The sequence below is a fragment of the Puntigrus tetrazona genome, chromosome 7, assembly GCF_018831695.1.
Source record: "Puntigrus tetrazona isolate hp1 chromosome 7, ASM1883169v1, whole genome shotgun sequence".
Taxonomy (NCBI): domain Eukaryota; kingdom Metazoa; phylum Chordata; class Actinopteri; order Cypriniformes; family Cyprinidae; genus Puntigrus; species Puntigrus tetrazona.
In genome coordinates, this window is record NC_056705.1 from 31,522,676 (window position 1) to 31,540,248 (window position 17,573).

A 17,573-nucleotide genomic window follows, 5' to 3' on the forward strand; every position below is an offset into this window, starting at 1 on the left:
AGGAAGGGTGGGGTGTATAAACTAAATCTATTAATCAGGTAGCTCATCAGTTAGTAGTAACGCTCCTAAATGGAGACAAAGCTATTTTAAGCTTTTTTTGAGCAATTGGGAGATACAAAGTGTTTTAGACATTACCCTGTAAACAATCTTTCTTCATCCACAAGACTAACAGAACACAAAAGAAACTATCATTTCATTGCAGCACCAAATTTAAAATAACAATATAAAAACTATATAAATTTTTTTTTTTTATGTTTTGCAATGTTTATTTAAAGAAAATATTTGATAACATTAAAAAAAAATACCAAAAATTACAAAAAGTTTTTTTCTCCCCCAAATGTACGGTTTGATTGTTGTTTAATATGATAGGAGTTTTTGAGAAACACCACAAACAAAAGGAAAATCTTGAACCGCATCTCTCTAACGGTTTAAAAACAGGAAGTTCTCAATTCAAGCTCAAAGGTCCGTCTCTTCCAAATCACTGACTGAAGGTATGGCTGAAAAACACGTTGACGTTGGCTGAGTAGTCCAGAGGAAGGCTGGCTCCTGCATTCTGGGCCCCCATTTTGGCTCCACCCAGAGCAGACGACTGACGGAGAGTAAGCAGACTGTACTTTAGGAAGTGACTGGAACCATGAGCTTCTGAGAGGACCTGAGTGAAACCTGCAGCACAAAATACCACATCCACATCACAATGAATCTAAGCTGTGCAATTAATCAAATACTATTTGCAATAAAGATTTTGGATTCCAAAGACTATGAATACAAGATAATAAATATAACTGCATTTTCAATTTATATTTTGTTATGAATCCAGCGCACTCCTTTCTCAGCTTTCACTCTTCCCTTAGTATTTTTTCAAAAGCGCTGCAACGACATATTTAATTTAATATATTTGTATTAATTGTTTTTATATAATTAATATTTTATTTATATAATTCATATGACTTTAGAGTTTTTTGACTGAATTATACTTAAAATTTTGTTACATAATCATGATTTCCGTATTGACATAACCAAGATTATGATTTTAAAAGCTCTTATGTTAATGTGGCCTTTAACACATCTGTCTTGTTTGGTCCAGAAACAAGACCTGTGTACATACGACAAATAAATAAATAAATATATATTTTAAAAAATATTTATTGTAGTGTTCCCCTATATATTGTGCTATAATATATAATTATTTTTTCATATTGATATTTTTTCATATTTTACATTATACTTACACTATATTTTTCATACTGTACAGCGTACATTTTAAAGAAGAAAAAATGACCAGCCCTTATTTTTGTTTATTACTACATCATTTCTGCATCACTAATTTGAACTAATCTGTCTCTTGTGAAATTCAACACGGGAAGCTGAACTCACCGGCTTTCATCAGATCCCAGCTGTGCCACACAGAACCGACACACAGAACAGGCAAGCCCAGCTCACCACAAAACAGATCCTAAATGACCAAGAAATGAAAACGGTGAAATAAAACAAGAAACGGAGTGATGGAGGCTGGGAGTGAGTTTGTTTTTACCTTATGTACTTTAGGAAGGACAGCTACAATGTGGCGTGCAAGCACTTTTCCAGCTTCTGCGAACACGTGTTGGCATAGAGCATCACCAGCATTGCCACCTGATGCACAAAAAATTAAAAAATAAAAATCACAAAAAGTCATAATGTGTGGTATTAACATGCACACAACCTCACAGCACACATTTGAAGCAAACCTTCAGCTAATTTCCTACAGAACCCTGCAAAATGTGACTTCTGAAAGTTTCTGTACAAATGAGGAAGCATTCCCATCAAATCCGATACCTGGGGATGAACAAAAAAACAATAAACAATGTGCTATCGCTTCTATTCAGGTATCAGATAAAGCAGAAGATGAAATCCAAAGAACAGTGATTCCTAACCTGGAAATACTCTTCCATGGCCTTCTTCACATAGGTGATATCATGAGGGGGTGCGACGAGGTTATCACTGGCATCAAAAACCGTTTTTATAGCCAAGTGAGAAATCCAATATGCTACAGAAAGACAGACAGAGAGAATGTAAAAGCTTTCACGTCTAGTATTAACATCGGGGGATCAGAGCAGAAATAGTCAATACAGATAGTTTGACAACAGATAAAGTGAAAATGCTTCATTAAAGTCACGTGAATGTACACTAAAAGTCTGGGAAACAAATGAATACTTTTTTTTTTTTGGTAAAGACACGTTCATTTGATACAGTGACAGTAAAGAATTCTATTCAATGAAATACTTTTGTTTCTGAACTTGCATCAAAGATTCCATGCCAAAGATTATTTTCACACACAAAGCAGCGCTGTTTTCAATACTTACAGCTAGAAATGTTACTAAGCATATTGTAATGATTTATGATGTATGTCACAAAGAAGACTGGAGTAATGGCTGCTAAAAATATAGCTTTTGCCATCACATAATAAATACAATTCTAAAAAACTTTTTACTTCATTAGCGATCACAATAAAATAAGATCAGTTATCCAGTGTTTAGAGGGCCAGAGTTCTTACCAGAGCACTTTTTTAGTGACAAAATAATGATTCACGACCTAAGCAGCTGATGGGACGAAGCCTTTGTAAGATAAGATAACATCTTTTTAAGATAAGACTGGGTGTGTGTGATCACAGCGCTGTTATGCCTATCAGTTTCTCTTTCCGTATTATTACCTGAGCCTTCGTCTCCCATCATGTGACCCCAACCCCCACAGCCAACTTGTGCCCCGTCTGGATTGACAAGCTTACAGTTCGACCCAGTGCCTGATATCACCACTATACCTCCTGTGACAAAAACATTCAGATACCAAATTAGATACCCATTAGATACCAAAGACAGTTGCAAAAACACTGCACCAACCACAGTCGCTGGCGGTAGCCATAGCGCCGATGGCGTCTGTTGTAATGAAGTAAGTTTGGCTCAGCTTGGGGTATCGCTCCTCATGTCATCGATCAGCTTCTGGATAGCAGCTTTCTGCTCTCCTCCACTCAAAGACATACCCTGTCAGCACACAATGTGCACGGCTTTATAGCAAGCGGATGAAGGTGAATGTTGAGGATGACTGACAGATGAAAAGCCTCACCAGTGAACGAACCGGTGTGTTTGGGTCCAGCCCTGCCTTGATTTTAGCCCTCTGGACCATGTCATTGATTCCATTAATACAATTATCAACACCAACCAGCTATAAACCAATAGAAAAAGAGTTACACGAACATACACTCTTACGTACACACAAACACATATTAAAGTACGTTTATCGGTCTCACCCAGTGATTGGTACACGGCCCATCTGTCTCAGCGAGGATGTTTCCCTCAGCAGAAAGCAGTACCGCTGTAGAATGCGTCCCGCCGCTGGAAGAGAGCAGAGTATTGGGAAGCTTTCATTTCAAGCCACTTACTTTCTCTCAAGCCGCCATGAGGCACGCGCTTACAGCGAAACGTTTACGGAAATATGGATTTCGATAAGCGTGTATATACTGAAATGTCATTAAATTATGCATTATAAATTTCTTTAATAATAATGTTTTTTTGTTATAAACTCACCCCTCCACTCCTCCGTAGACCGCGCTCATCTCGCCTGCTTCCTCTTTAGTCACATGACCAGACTCAGTCAGCTGCTTAGAGTCGTCTTTCAGTGAACGACACACGGACTTTGACAGAAAACCAGTTTTTATTACTCAGATTCACATAAAATCTCGATTCACACCCATTTTTATCATCCGTCCATATTTAAAAGGAGATAAGATAATGTGATTCGTTTTTGCGATATTTTATTAAATTTTTACACATTATTACAAGAATTCTTTGTTTGTAAAAAACAAATAATTTGAAACATTTAAACTATAAAATCAAAATATATCTAAAAATAAAATAAACATACACGCAAGCATTACACATTCTGATCGGCAGATGGCAGCATGACTAAACGAATGTAGATCACGTGACTAGATTTACTATTAATTTTTTATTAACTATTATTAATTATCGCCATTTTCATCCTTAAAAAAACCGCAACAACAAACTAAAAATACTGTTATATAATATGAAATATTTTTAAAGAAAATAATAATATTAATAAGAATAATTAAAATCAAAACAATAACGGAAAACGACAGCGGAAAGTCTAACGTGAATGTCAAGCTGACTTTTTGTGTCAGTGAGCAGTGATTCTGTTACTTCCTTGCCTCCCACTGCGTTTGTGATTCACTCTTTGCTGACCCACATGACATGTCCGTCTGAGGATGAAATAATATTTTACAATGAAAACGCACCACCACAAATTGCTGATATGCGGTTGTATAAAGTTTTGCAGAAATCTCTGAATCACAGACACCAACTTTATCTTAGTAGTGCAGATGATTCACTCTCAGAATCATCCAGGTCTCGCTATTTATTCACTGCATTTTACTTATTTACTCTACTTTCTGATTTAATAACTTTACGCCTAAAAAACCTATTTCTTCAACCCATTATACTTCATACCCCCTTTCAATTTTTTTTTTCACAATTAAATTTTTTTCTAACGGAAAACCAAATGTTTATGTTTGCAAAGTATGTAGAGTACAAGATCGAGGATGAAAGAAAATGAGAAATATGAGAAACAGCCCAATGAATGAATCCTTTCCAAAATAAAAAGACGAAGAACACTAATAGAACCATAATTAACGCAATGCTAAATGTTTTGCTAATGTGGGAAAAACTACATAATGGATGCAATTACAGACTAAATGAATGGACGTACATTCGGTGACTGCACCTGTCTTGTTATTTCTCACTAATATGATATCATGTATTTAGAAAAAGTGTTATAATTTCAAGTGAAAAGGTTTGAGGCGTCACGCTTTGCCTGTGTTTGGGCTGAGGAGGAGGTGGGAGGAAAGACTGTGGGCGCGCGCCTCTCTCTGAGAGAGAGAGAGAGAGATCAGCAACAGAGCAGCGTCTCAAAAGCCAGGACCAGCAGCATGAAAACTTTCGTTCTAACAATTCTCCTTTTCCTCCAAACATCACTTTGACTTCTAGAAGAGTCTTAATGAATTCCCGTCGAAACGCCCCTGAAAGTAAAACTTAGCCAAGCGGAAGTTCGCGCGGTAGGAAATCGGAAAAGTCGAAAGATTGAGAACTATATAATAATCGTTGATCTTGCTGTGAAAGCGAGAGAGCATTTTGAAAATGGACACTCACGTTAAGGAGGGACAACTGTACGTCCAGCATCAGAAGTTTGGAAAGGTAAGTGCTTGTAGGGTTTTATTGAAGAGGCTTTGACAGATCAAGATGCGTGACATAATAAACTGGAGGATCTTACAAAACGCATGTGCCAAGTCTTAGATATGTCATCTTCGTATTCACGTTTGAAAAAAGTTCTATATTTTGTCACTAGTTTTATTTAGTGACTCGGTAATGGCATATGGTGTAACCATTAAGTAAAAAAAAAAAACCATAAATTAAAATGCAATGCTTTTCTAGCACCTTTAATACACGGAAACGTGCAAGGCTGCAATGCACATATCAGGTATTTCTTTAAGCTGAAAGTATGGTTATAACAAATGTAACCTAATTTTTATTATCTATTATCTTACGTCTGAAACATTACTACCAAGATATCATGTGACATGAAATAAATAAATAATGACCTTGACACACAGTCATGAGAGTCTGATGAAGTGTTGTGATTATGTCACATGACAATATACTGAAACTTAATTGCATGACTGCTTATTTTTAAAGTGAGAAATACAATAAAATGAACGCTGAATGCATCCTCCCCTAAAAATATCAGCATATTAATGACATAATTTAAGATGCACATACATATTTACATAGACGCATGCATGAATGATTTAATATTTAATTTTTTAAAAATTCCAAATTTATAGAACTTACAGTGAAAATGTATCCAATCGTACAGAGAGTCCTACAACATCTACCAAAAATGATTAATGATTTAAATATAAACGTAACATTTAAAGACTCCTCTTCCTCCTCTGCAGCATGAGATGGTCACATGAATGAGTGAATAAGCTCTCAGCGTGCGTATTCTGTGCTTTTGTGCCACTAACAACATAAACACAGAGTTAAGACCGGACAAACAAGCTTTTCTTTCTCGTGAGTGATATCTAACCAAGAGCAGGTTACATGTCCAAATGATTTCCACTCTCTTGAGCGTCCATGTGCAGTGGAAAATGCTGCATCACAGACGCATGACCACAGAAGCTTCTGTTTGTTTTCTCTCTCGATTGAATAAGCGAGGCATGTATTTTTGTCATTCTTTAGAGTCACATGTCTTCAGTCAGACCTGCGTTGGATCAAACATTTTGCCGGGGCCGCGGCTCGTCATTAATTTATCGTTCACTTCCTCTGTCTGCCTCTGTCTGAAAGTTCTTTGTTATGTGGAAGTAAGCAAATTACGAGCACAGCTACATGTCTTCGCCCTGAGGCCACAGCGCAAATTCAAATCTAGCGTTAATGGACTTTAATGCCGCCGTTCATTCGCGTAGGTTTCGCTCAGATCGGGGGCCCGTGAAGGTTTTGGCATAGTTTAATAGCAAGTACAAGATATCTCGTCAACAGTAACGCGGCTAAAAATAATCTTGTGTGCGTTATGACACTTCTTTAGGAGCTCGGAGGCTGAAGACAGACTCGCGGTGTGATGGGCAGACTCACGCTGGGAGAACGTTTTACATGAAGGCCTGAAAGATAAATTGTTCTATACTTGCAGCTGAAACTGATTAAATATGACCAACATAACAAATGCAACAGAGTGAGCGAGAGATGTTGTGGAGGAGATGTTCTATTGAGGTCAAGCATGCAAGCGGTCCCTGGCATCATTAAAAAAAAACAAGGTTGCACTTTAGGAAACCCTAAAATGGCCTTCATTGCTGTTGTAGAGTTTTGTTCGGTGATGAAAGTCAAATGAGTTTGGATAGTTTCGCTGGAGGCTGGAAAAAGCATGTTACTTTTACAGCCATAGGCTCATGACTGTTTCCCACGGCCCAAGGTTTAGTAATCGAGTACTCTGTTTAATAAATAATCAAAGACATAGCGTATTAAGAAATGTTAAGCACTAATGAATTTAGTTGCTTTATTGTATAGTGCAGGTTGTAGTTTTTTCAACAATCAAACAATGATATGTTTGAAAGAAAGGCTGTGCAAAGTTTTTAGAGATACGGTGTTTTTGCATCCACCGACAGAACAACGTCTTGAGTTTGACAGTCTCTTCCTCTTTATCTAACAGCCCTATCGCTCTTGTGATTGATGGACAGACATTTTTGGTTCACGATGCACCTCAGTGAGCGTGCTACATGCGTTTACAGCATTTGACCAGAATAAAAACCCAAGGACTTGTTGGGTTAAAAGCGTGAGTGAATGTTTAGAACTGAAGAATTTAAGACGCATTCGAATTGCAACTTGTAGTGTTGGGTTGCTGTGGTAAATTGAAACGTTAACTTATTTAAAGTAAATATTTTAAGCCTTAGGTATTCACTGTTTGTCCAGGCTGCTCTTGTAAGAAGCAGTACTGAATACACAATGTGAGTTTTTTTTAACCTGCGTCCGTCAAGCCACCAAACACTTGCTAATTCTTGCATTTTCCGCCGTGAACAAAGAGTTATATTTCACAGAGCTTCAGGAGTTTGAGCTTTTGCTAATTATTTGAGAATTAATATGTAATTCATACTGTTGAATGTAACCTTTCTAATGCTGGTCTTTGGAAAACAGTTGAAGTTTGATCCAGATTGTCCATGTTCATTTCTTCATTTCTATTTTCATAAATGTAAATGTGTCAGAATACCCTTTTGGCGATAACTAAATATTTGCTGAAGGGATCATTAATTTGGTGCTGTGTTAGAGATAAAGTTAATGTTTTATCTATGAAAATAAATAAAAAATAAATAAATAAATAAATATATATATATATATATATATATATATATATATATATATATATATATATATATATATATATATATATATATATATATATATATATATATATATATATATATATACGGATGAACTTTGAAGTTACTGAATCATTCACATTTGTGACATTAGCTACATATTCACAGGATAGTCACTGCATGCCCTGTGCAGTTTACTGTTTTACATCTGTATGCTTTGCTAGAAGACTTTTTTAAATTTCTAGTACTTTGAGGTTAAAGGTATTTTACTGCTACAATATTTTCACATAAGCTGTATGTTACATACTTTTACATAATCACGAAGCCACAAAATGCAGCAGAGCAGAACTTTCATCAGATTACTTTTGGTTGCTGATTTAAGGAAGTTATCAGTCTCTTTCTTTCTTTCTGATCATTTGTATAATTTCCATCCTGCACTGCGCATTCTTCAAGTGATGCCTTATATGGCTATAAAAGATGCTTTGTAATAAATAATTTAGCCCCAAGTTTTGCATTGGTTTAAGGGATCTGCGATGCGATCTGCATGATTTATTTCATGTAGAGTTTAGTTAAACCGAGGTTTGTATCCATAGGTATTGGTTTAGTCGTGTTGGTACAGTCCTCACTGAGTGCAAAGTTAAATAAAAGGGGCAGTTTTTAAAAGGAACATGGATGCACAAACACCTGCGGCGTGTGGAGGAAACAGTGCATGCTGGGTGATCTCATGCATTACGACATCCGCTGTCTCTACAGTAGCTTTTGGCATTGCGCAATGGTCAGGTGTTGGATGCTGTCTAAAATGTATACACTGATTTATTACACTGTTTTATCTTTCAGCTTCTCCTTGGATTCGGTCACTTGCAGAACATTAACCCTTCACTTGATGGTTGAACTCTCATGACTGTCTTGTTGTGCACAAGGGCTTGATTAAGGCAGATGGACGCTTGAATGAACCAACAAGACTCCTATTCAGTACGCTGAAAGTTACTACTGAGGAATGTAGACTTGTGAATAGAATTGTGGTGAGGTTGGATCGCCATTAAAGTGAAAGTATAACATTTCACAGAGTTTCACAGCAAATCACTTACTGCAAACTTATGTTCATCAGGTTACAGATTAAAGTCCATTCCACATAAACTCTGACGCTCATAAAATGATTCTAGAAGTTTTGTCCAACTGTTTTGAAGAGACATGATGAGCAAATGCTACTTTTGAATATTTTACTATGAAACTATGAACAGATATACATGCTACGTGTCAAAATGTGCATAACTGTGATGCTGGAACTGTGAACTTGATGTCATTCACCATACAGAGCCACTGAGTGCAGGACTGTGGCATCTTTCAAATATTCATTGATTACTATGGTAAATGATGTCAAATCAAACTGCTACAATATGGCGGATGGCCCATAGAAGGCCCATAGAAACTGATGCATCTAGGTGCGCGTGTGTGTGTGTGCGTGTGTGTGTGTATATATATTCACATTTTTCCTTTTAGAATAAAAACATTCATATTTTTATTAAAATTGCTCCCTTTGAAAACTTTAGCTATAAATCATTTTAGCTAAATGCAAGTACTGCTCTTTTGCCAAAATTTCCATTATCGCTGAATCTGTCTACACTGCGTGGTGAATCTCATATTTAGCTACAATGAGAGCATTTTAATAGTTGTACTTGGATGAATCTTATTTTATATGTAAAGAGGTTTCTCAATGATAGCAGAAAGGAGAAAGAAACCCAAAAGTTTTAGTTTTTAAAAAAGTCAATTATGACTGCTGTTGATGTAACGTGACCCCTGTAAGATGTCACAATGCTTTCTTAAATTTTACGTATTAGCCTGGCTTTGGAAACGTGTACACTGCATCAGTGAATACAACAATCTGCATATGAATAGTGAATCAACTTTTTTATGGTCTTTATTTTTCTTGTTATGTTTACAAACAATGTGAGGAACTGACCCACACTCCTCCTCTCTCTCACACACACCCATATACACATAGATGTCTTTTGTTTGCTGCAGAATTAGCTTTTCGCTGTCCATCTGGAGGAAGAGAAGGGGCTTTAAAGTCATTGTCAAGTTCCTCTTGTTGACCTTAGCATTATGATCCAGATGCTAAATAAAGAAAGTGACACAAATGTGGTTTTCTTCTTGCGGAGATTTTACGGCCTACAACTAAATATGTCTAAAGAGTTTTCTTCCATAAACAAATGATTGAAACAGGGTGCATGACTTGATCTTGTTGATTGGATGGCAGATTTGAAAGTGATCGTGAAATCGATTTTAAGGTTACCGTTGGAGAAACCCAGCACATATTAGCCATTGTGTAGTTGACATTTTGACCGGCTCAAAAAACAAAACAATAAATGATTACATGATACAGTAAAAGAAAACGGATGGAGTGATTTTTCCAATTCACAAAGAACCTTTAACGTGGTTATCAACCTGAGACAACATGTCAACAATGCCAATGTGTCCAATGGTGTGACAGCAACCAAAAAAACCTTTAACATTTAGTATAAACCTCTCTCATGCTATTTGTAACTCTAAGAACGAAGATGCATTGAAGACAGTGTTTATTTCTCAAGTACCATGTATTTTCAGATATCTTTAGACCCAAATGTAAATAGCGGTTGAATTTCATCGTAAATTAAAAACGTTCTCTTTTCCTTCTCTCGTAGAAATGGAAGAAAAACTGGTTTGTGCTCTACCCTGCGAGTCAAAACGGCATTGCACGGCTGGAGTTTTATGATTGCTCGGGCAGCTCCACTGATAAACCTAGCACTAAGAAAATGGACAAGAAGATCATTCGTCTGTCTGAGTGCATCAGCATACTTCCTGCTGTCACTGAAACCTGTCCCAAAGAAAACATGGCCGCCTTCTGTGTGGAGACCAATGACAAGACTTATGTCTTTGCAGCTGAGAAAAACGTGACCAACGAGTGGGTGGAGAAGATGTGCGAGATTGCTTTTCAGGTAAGATGACATCATGGACTTTTTAACGGTTTTGTTCACTTTGAGGGCATAATTCCAGCACAATAAGTAAATAAATATAAAAATACAATTAGCATTTTATATAGCCTGGATTTTTCTTCATGTGATTCAACCATTAAGGCTTGAGAATTTCCAAAAGGAAGGAAACAGCTGCCTCTATACTACATCTGCATCTCTCTCTCGTTCTGTCTCACTTTCTTTCTGTCTTTATTGGTCTTAGGAGGAACTGGTTCTCTTGTTAGTATTGACTCAAATGGACAGCAAGAGCTTCAAATGGCAGAAAATCTAATTTATTTCTCCAGAGAGGAAGGTAAGAAGCAACATGTGGCACAGTATGAATTTAATCATGCTTTTAAGTGTTTCCACCAACTTGTGTGAGCCAGCTGGGGTTTTTTTTGAGCTATACAGGTCCAAGTGCACATTCATTAATACAGCGTAGAACTTGATGTCACAGCCACAATCAATTCAATTGCTAGACTGAACTTTAATGCACACCTAGACACACAATACTGCTCTGAGTGAGTAGTCAGAAATGTTCTGTCAGATGCAAATGGACTGCACGCAAATTCCTTGCTCATGTTAGTCATAACGTCTGAAATATTAGAGCTCTTGAACGTGGTTGCACTTTGTCGTTTCCAGAAAGACCTAGTCGGCTGTGTCACACTCATTTTATTTTAATAGTCCCAGAGTAAACGGCGCAAAGAGCTAAGAAATGAAATGGAGGACAGAAAGTGGAGCAAAATCTCAAGCATTTCCTCTGCCCCCTCCTTTAAGGCTGGCACTCACTTCATCCAGTGCAATGCTAGGTAAACAGTCAAGAAGTCCACTCACAAACTACCTCCTGCTCCTGCAGTGCATTCTCAAGTGTTTCTAGGAAATAGTTTGTGATCACTTCTGTTTTTAGTAAGGGCAGCACTGACTTCCTCAAACAGAGTTGGAGCTGACATTTAAAAGGCTTGCAGCAACACAGCCTTAGCACTAAATGATCTCATTTGTATAGAGCATTTCTGGTGGATATTAGTATAACGCATGTCGGTGCCCGTCCAGTGTCTGCTGGTGTTTTATTTGAAATCCAATCCAAAGATAGACAGGAAAATGAAAGAGGATTAGAATGGAGCAACTGGTTTAGTATTTTTTAGAGGCAGAGGAAAGTAGGGTAATCAGCTCTTGGCCTGTAGTCTCTGATAAGCAGAAGTATATCTTTGCTGAACTTAGCAGGGAAATAGCATGCGGGACCCATCATATGAAAAACATCCTGGTTGTACTTTTGTTTTTACATCGTGGATTGCTGCCATGTGATTTGATAAAGACCAGCGTTGGCTAATTTCCTGAGATTCAAAGAACTTTCGGTTTTACTTAGAAGCCACGCGCAAAATTGTTATAAATTATATAGAACAAATTTCGGCTTTATATTGTCAGATGTAAATTATATGACCAGCCAAGCCTAGACTGTTAAACGTGGACATTTAGGTATTAAAATTATAAATGCTATAAAGCTGCTTTGAAATGACGTGTATTGTAAAAAGTGGTATGCAAATAAATAATTTTGTCTTACTCACCTGGGGGAAATGTAGCTACATATATTTTGACTCCATTTTAGTTACTGATAAACCTGTTGGTATCTCGGAAAGGGAGTGACATAAAGACTTGAATTACAGAAAAAATGTTCTTTCATCTTTGAGGTTTTAGAAAAATATCTTATAAATATCATATTTGATAAACTTTTGTACACCAATTCAGTTATTGTTTGGCAACCAACATGCAGAACCAAACACACAACATGTAAATGAAATCACAGAGGACTCCAGACCCTCAGGACTGTGTCAAGGTCAAGAAGTCAGTAGAAATATCAGATTTAACCTTTTAATAAAACCATAAAATACTTTTTACTTTAAAAAAATACATTTGAGTAATATTTTGATGATGAATAGAAGATCTAAGATCTTAGAAGATTCTTTGTAACACTTTTACATGCAAAACCCAAAATACATGTCCAAAATATTTATAAAGTATATGTACAGATTACTTCTTTTAGTAGGTTAGCCATTTTTACTTTTACAGTTTATATTCACATTTAAATACTGTATGTACTGTACTGTAGTAGTGCAAGGCATGGCATTTGGTTCTATTTGTTCTTTCCACATGTGCAGCAAAGTACATTTTGTTGTCCTGGTTGGTTAGTAAGCTATATCACACGTGGAGATGCTGCCGGTCTTTTCTGACAGCAGCTGGAGTATTTAAATTGATCATTTTGGTGGTGCATTGTAATCAAGAAAGGTCCATCTTCTGTGACAATTCCTCCTAGTCAACAGTAGTTTACAGGTAACACTAATACACACTATACACAGTCATGCAATGGTGACATTAACATTTTGAGAACAAAGTATAACAATAATAACAATTAGCATGGTTTAATGTGATATAAGCTAAGTGTTACAGTGTTAAGTACCAGAACATCAGTTGGTCAGAACAAAAGTGGCAGACATGTTACTTATTCGGATCGTACTTGACAAGACGTAGAATCTGTGATTCCCGAAGTACCATGAATGTCCACACCGGTGCAGTGGTGCGATTAGGTGCAATCAGCCACGCTGAGGATCGGTGCTGATGCAGAACCCTCGTGAAGATGATCATTTCTCACATAACTGTAATTGGAGGTTTCAAATAGAGATTGCAATAAAGAGACAAGACTTACGCACTTCAGCTGTAAAGTTGATACGATTTTTCTGTTCTTTATCGTGCTTTTTTTGTTCTTGTCATTGAGGCATACAAATGATACCTCACCATTGGTAATAGCGTAAAATGTAAATCAAATACACACTTTCAGTTGAAACTGTTCTGTTTTGCAGTTAATGAGTTTTGGGTGAGTGTCCAGAGGACAGAAGCATCAGAGCGCTGTGGTCTCTCTGGTAATTACTGGCTCAGGGCTAATGTGGACAACCTTATCCTGAAGGACCCCAAGACTAAAAAGGATTTACTCAGTATGGCCCTACAAGCTTCTCCGCGCTACGGAAGAGACAGGGTGAGTTTTAGTCACTTCTGTTTTTGAAATGTCCTCAATTAAAGCATACTTGGGTTTCAAACCAATAAAAATCAACGTGAATCGCTAACTTGTGATCAATTGCATGATATTTAATGCCGATTGAATTTCCTCTGTGGGATGGTAACAGGTGATAGATGACATTCAACGCTGACTGCATTCAGTCATAGCCTTGACTTTGTAAATATGCCGCTCTCAGACAGTCACTCCTTATAATGTAGTCTGATTACAGTGTGTCTAAATTAATCTAACGGCTGTTTGCATTAACACAGCATAGTTGCGAACAGCTGGCCTCATGCTACAGATGACATATAAAGCAGGAACTTAAGCCACTGTTGTTTCCAACTCTGCTTCCTGTCATTACTATAGAAACTGCCTTGGTACAGGAAGCTGGCCTTCCTCTCTCCTTTATGAGTGGGTTGAAGGCAGAGCTAATGTGGTGAAATGAATGCAGGTCATGATGGTTGAAAAGACTGTAACACTTTAGTGGAGCAACCCATTTTCAATGTTAACTAGTTGCTTACTAGCATGCATGTTACTAGCAATTATTAGTACTTCTATTAAATAAAATATATAAATGGAACAAACACTACTGATACAATTACTAAAATTACTATAAAATATATCAATCTAAAACACAATCTAATAAAAATCTTTATAATTAAATCTGTAATAGTATATAAATAATAATGAGAGGACGTTTTTGTCTGATGAAGAACCTGCACGCTTGAATTTCATTCATTTTTGTATCCTTTTAGAGCTTTGTTGTTGCCGACTTTACATTTAAAACATATTTAAATAATATTGAAATTACAATAACGTGATGACATCTATTGGAGGTTCATTCAAAAAGCAAGTTGAATGTCCATGTGCATAAATAAATAAATAAAACAAAAGTAATAAAATATCCCTAAATCTTTGTCACATTCTCTGCAGGTTATGTTCTCTTTTGAAGCCGGGAGAAGATGTGAATCTGGGCCAGGAACTTCACCTTCGAGACAAAGCAGGAAATGAAATATTCCACATTGTTGAGAAATCCATTCGGGAGCAGAAAGCCCAAGCTGAAGAACGACATCAAAGTTGTCCATCATTAGACTCTGACTGCCCAGCTCTCCAGCAGATCCGTGCTGCCATCTCAGAAGCAAGCAGTCGTGAACCAGACGGAGATTCTGGCGGTAGCAAGCCTGGGTCTGCGGATGGTGTCTTTGGTAGAAAGGAGAACGATGGGAAAAATTTAAAGGGCCGAAGCCTTCCAGAGCCGCCACCTCCCGTTGGTGGGACCCCACCGCGATCTCCCATGCCACGTGGGTCCAAAAACCTCTTGGAGGACCAAGGGAGTCTATACTCGGAGCCTGCCGACTCTGTCCGCCAGCCCAGTCCAGGAGACTGTTTATACTCAGACCCGGTGGACAGTATTAAAGTCATGCCCACTCCTAACCCACGCCTCAGACCCACTGGTGACGATGGGGCTAGCCGCCTCCCAGGCATTAAGCCTGATCCATTCTATTCAGACATCTATGATCAGATCAGTTTGGACTTGGTGCAGAGGACGGTGGGATTGGGACTCAATGGGCGAAGCAGGTATCCTGCAGATGGAGGTCCAACAGAGCACATCTACGATGAGCCAGAGGGACGTGCCGTATCTGCTCAGCCTATCATCATGCTTTTATGATTTAAGCACATCCCTGGAGAACCAGGGGAATGGAGGAGCCTCAAGGTCACGAGGTGGCTCAACAACCAGTGCCAGTGCCCAGACCAAAAGGCCCCAAACCTGTCACAGCACCCAAACCAGGTAAAGTAGCACTCCCCAAGAAAGACCCTCCTCCGCTGCCTCAAATTAAAGGCAGTGCTAACCTGAACAACAATAACAGTAGCAACAGCCATAACAACAAGGAAAGTGACAGAAGAGGTGCTAAAAGCGGGAAACAGTGTGGAGCTTTACAGTAAAGTATCTAGACATCAGTTGCCTCCGAATGCGTGGCATCCTACCATGCAGCCTCCAGACATCATCTATGACAACTTGGGTGACATTTGACCTAACCTTTTCATTTAGTCAGTCTGGTCTTCTTTTCCTTAACCTTCAGATGTTTCATTGAAGGAAAGGCGTTTATGGTTAACAAGGGAGTCCTCAGCGCCAGTGCTCGGATCGAAACCTCAGTCATGTAGTCAATGACAGTCCGAATGATTGAGAGCTGAGACTATGCAAAACTTTTATGTGGATAATGCCCTCTGAAAGGGCTTGTACTGGCACATGCCAGATTTTTGCACTTCTTGGGCAAAGTAATCCTGTTTTGTAAATTTGAGTCTGTGACTTTTGTATCGGAAGAGATTATAAAGCACTTGTCATAACACTCTGCTCCCTGGAGAATTTGAGTGTTGTTGTGTGAATGTTATCTGCCAGAAGCAATTTAACGGTTAAAGTGCAAAGCCGTTTTTGTACGTACAAACCTTGCATTGTTTTGCATGGGGATTGTAGCAAAAGGATACTAATCCACTGCTCTAAATGTGTGTGTGTGCGTGCGTGCGTGTCTGTTTTATATATATGTGCGTATGTGAATGAGTCAGCAGCTGTGCTGTTGTTTAACATGATGACGATGATAATAAAAATTATAGTATAACGGAATTCTCTAGTTATTCTTACTTTTCCGTTTCCAAAAATGTGCAAGTACATGCATATCGAAGGAAAAATCTGGACTTGGGTTTGTTACGAGGGCATGAAATCACCCTGAATGACCGGGCCCTCATTCTCAGTCCCTTATTCATCTAGTCCTCCGTTGTCCTGAACAGTGTCTGACATCTGAGGGATAATCCTGATGCAAAGTGAATATTAACCATCTGTGTAAAATAGGGGCCTTGCTTCAAATGGGAGTTAAATGTTGGCTGAGTTAATATGTGTCTGCCTGGCAATGTGTGAAGGTACAGACTGTTCCCTGTCCTGTTTTCTTTCTCCTTCGCCCCCTCACTCATTTCCTTTTGTCCTCTCTCCAGTCTCCCCAAGTCTTTCTTTTAGGATTTTTTTTCTTTTGAGCGGACCGCCAAAATCTGATCTATTCATCACATTCTGCTGTATTTTCTCAAAGTTTTGTGCTCTTAAGCAGAAAAGCAGTGAATGTGTTGACAGAGCAGAGTCCTTCATCTAAAAAGAATGCATTCACGTGGTCCAAGGTTTGACTTGTTTACCATCGTACTGGGCTGCAGTGTTTCATTTTTAACAGCGGATTACTCATAGGTATTAAAAAAGGAAGTGGACTGACAATATCTCTTTTTCCACTCTTTTTACCATTGTCATTTGCAGTAGGTTATTTAATTTAATAAGACAGTTACTTGTTGTTGGATGTAATACAATCATACTGACTAATTATTGGAGACAAGCAACGTTTTTTATAAACTTGGTTCATGGTGCTAAACGGATGCTTTCTATTTAGAGACCTGTGATACCACTAGAGCTTTAAATAGCTTGTGTGTTTTAAGGACGTCAAGTTAACAGTTTCAGTTTTAGCATCATGTGAATAAAAAAAGTTCAGTTTGGTTCATGCTTTGGTTCAGTTTGGATGAACTTCTCGTGTTGTGCTAGTTCCTGTTTTGTTGAATGTTCCGTTTATGTTTTCGTTCCGCTGGCCGCTTGATGCTT

At 37.9% G+C, this 17,573-nt stretch overlaps 1 protein-coding gene and 1 pseudogene across 1 annotated transcript; one reads left to right on the top strand and one right to left on the bottom strand.

The window, feature by feature from the left end:
- Positions 1–239: 239 nt before the first annotated feature.
- On the bottom strand, positions 240–3,699 carry LOC122348105 (N-acetyl-D-glucosamine kinase-like). The gene is given in 11 exon segments (XM_043243369.1): positions 240–663; positions 1,375–1,453; positions 1,532–1,629; positions 1,725–1,812; positions 1,911–2,023; positions 2,687–2,797; positions 2,874–2,951; positions 2,954–3,014; positions 3,097–3,195; positions 3,281–3,365; positions 3,558–3,699. Coding segments are annotated over 11 exon segments (1,026 nt in total). The 5' UTR covers positions 3,587–3,699; the 3' UTR covers positions 240–478.
- A 1,315-nt stretch (positions 3,700–5,014) lies between these two features.
- LOC122348111 lies at positions 5,015–16,565 on the top strand (annotated as a pseudogene).
- Positions 16,566–17,573: the final 1,008 nt, after the last annotated feature.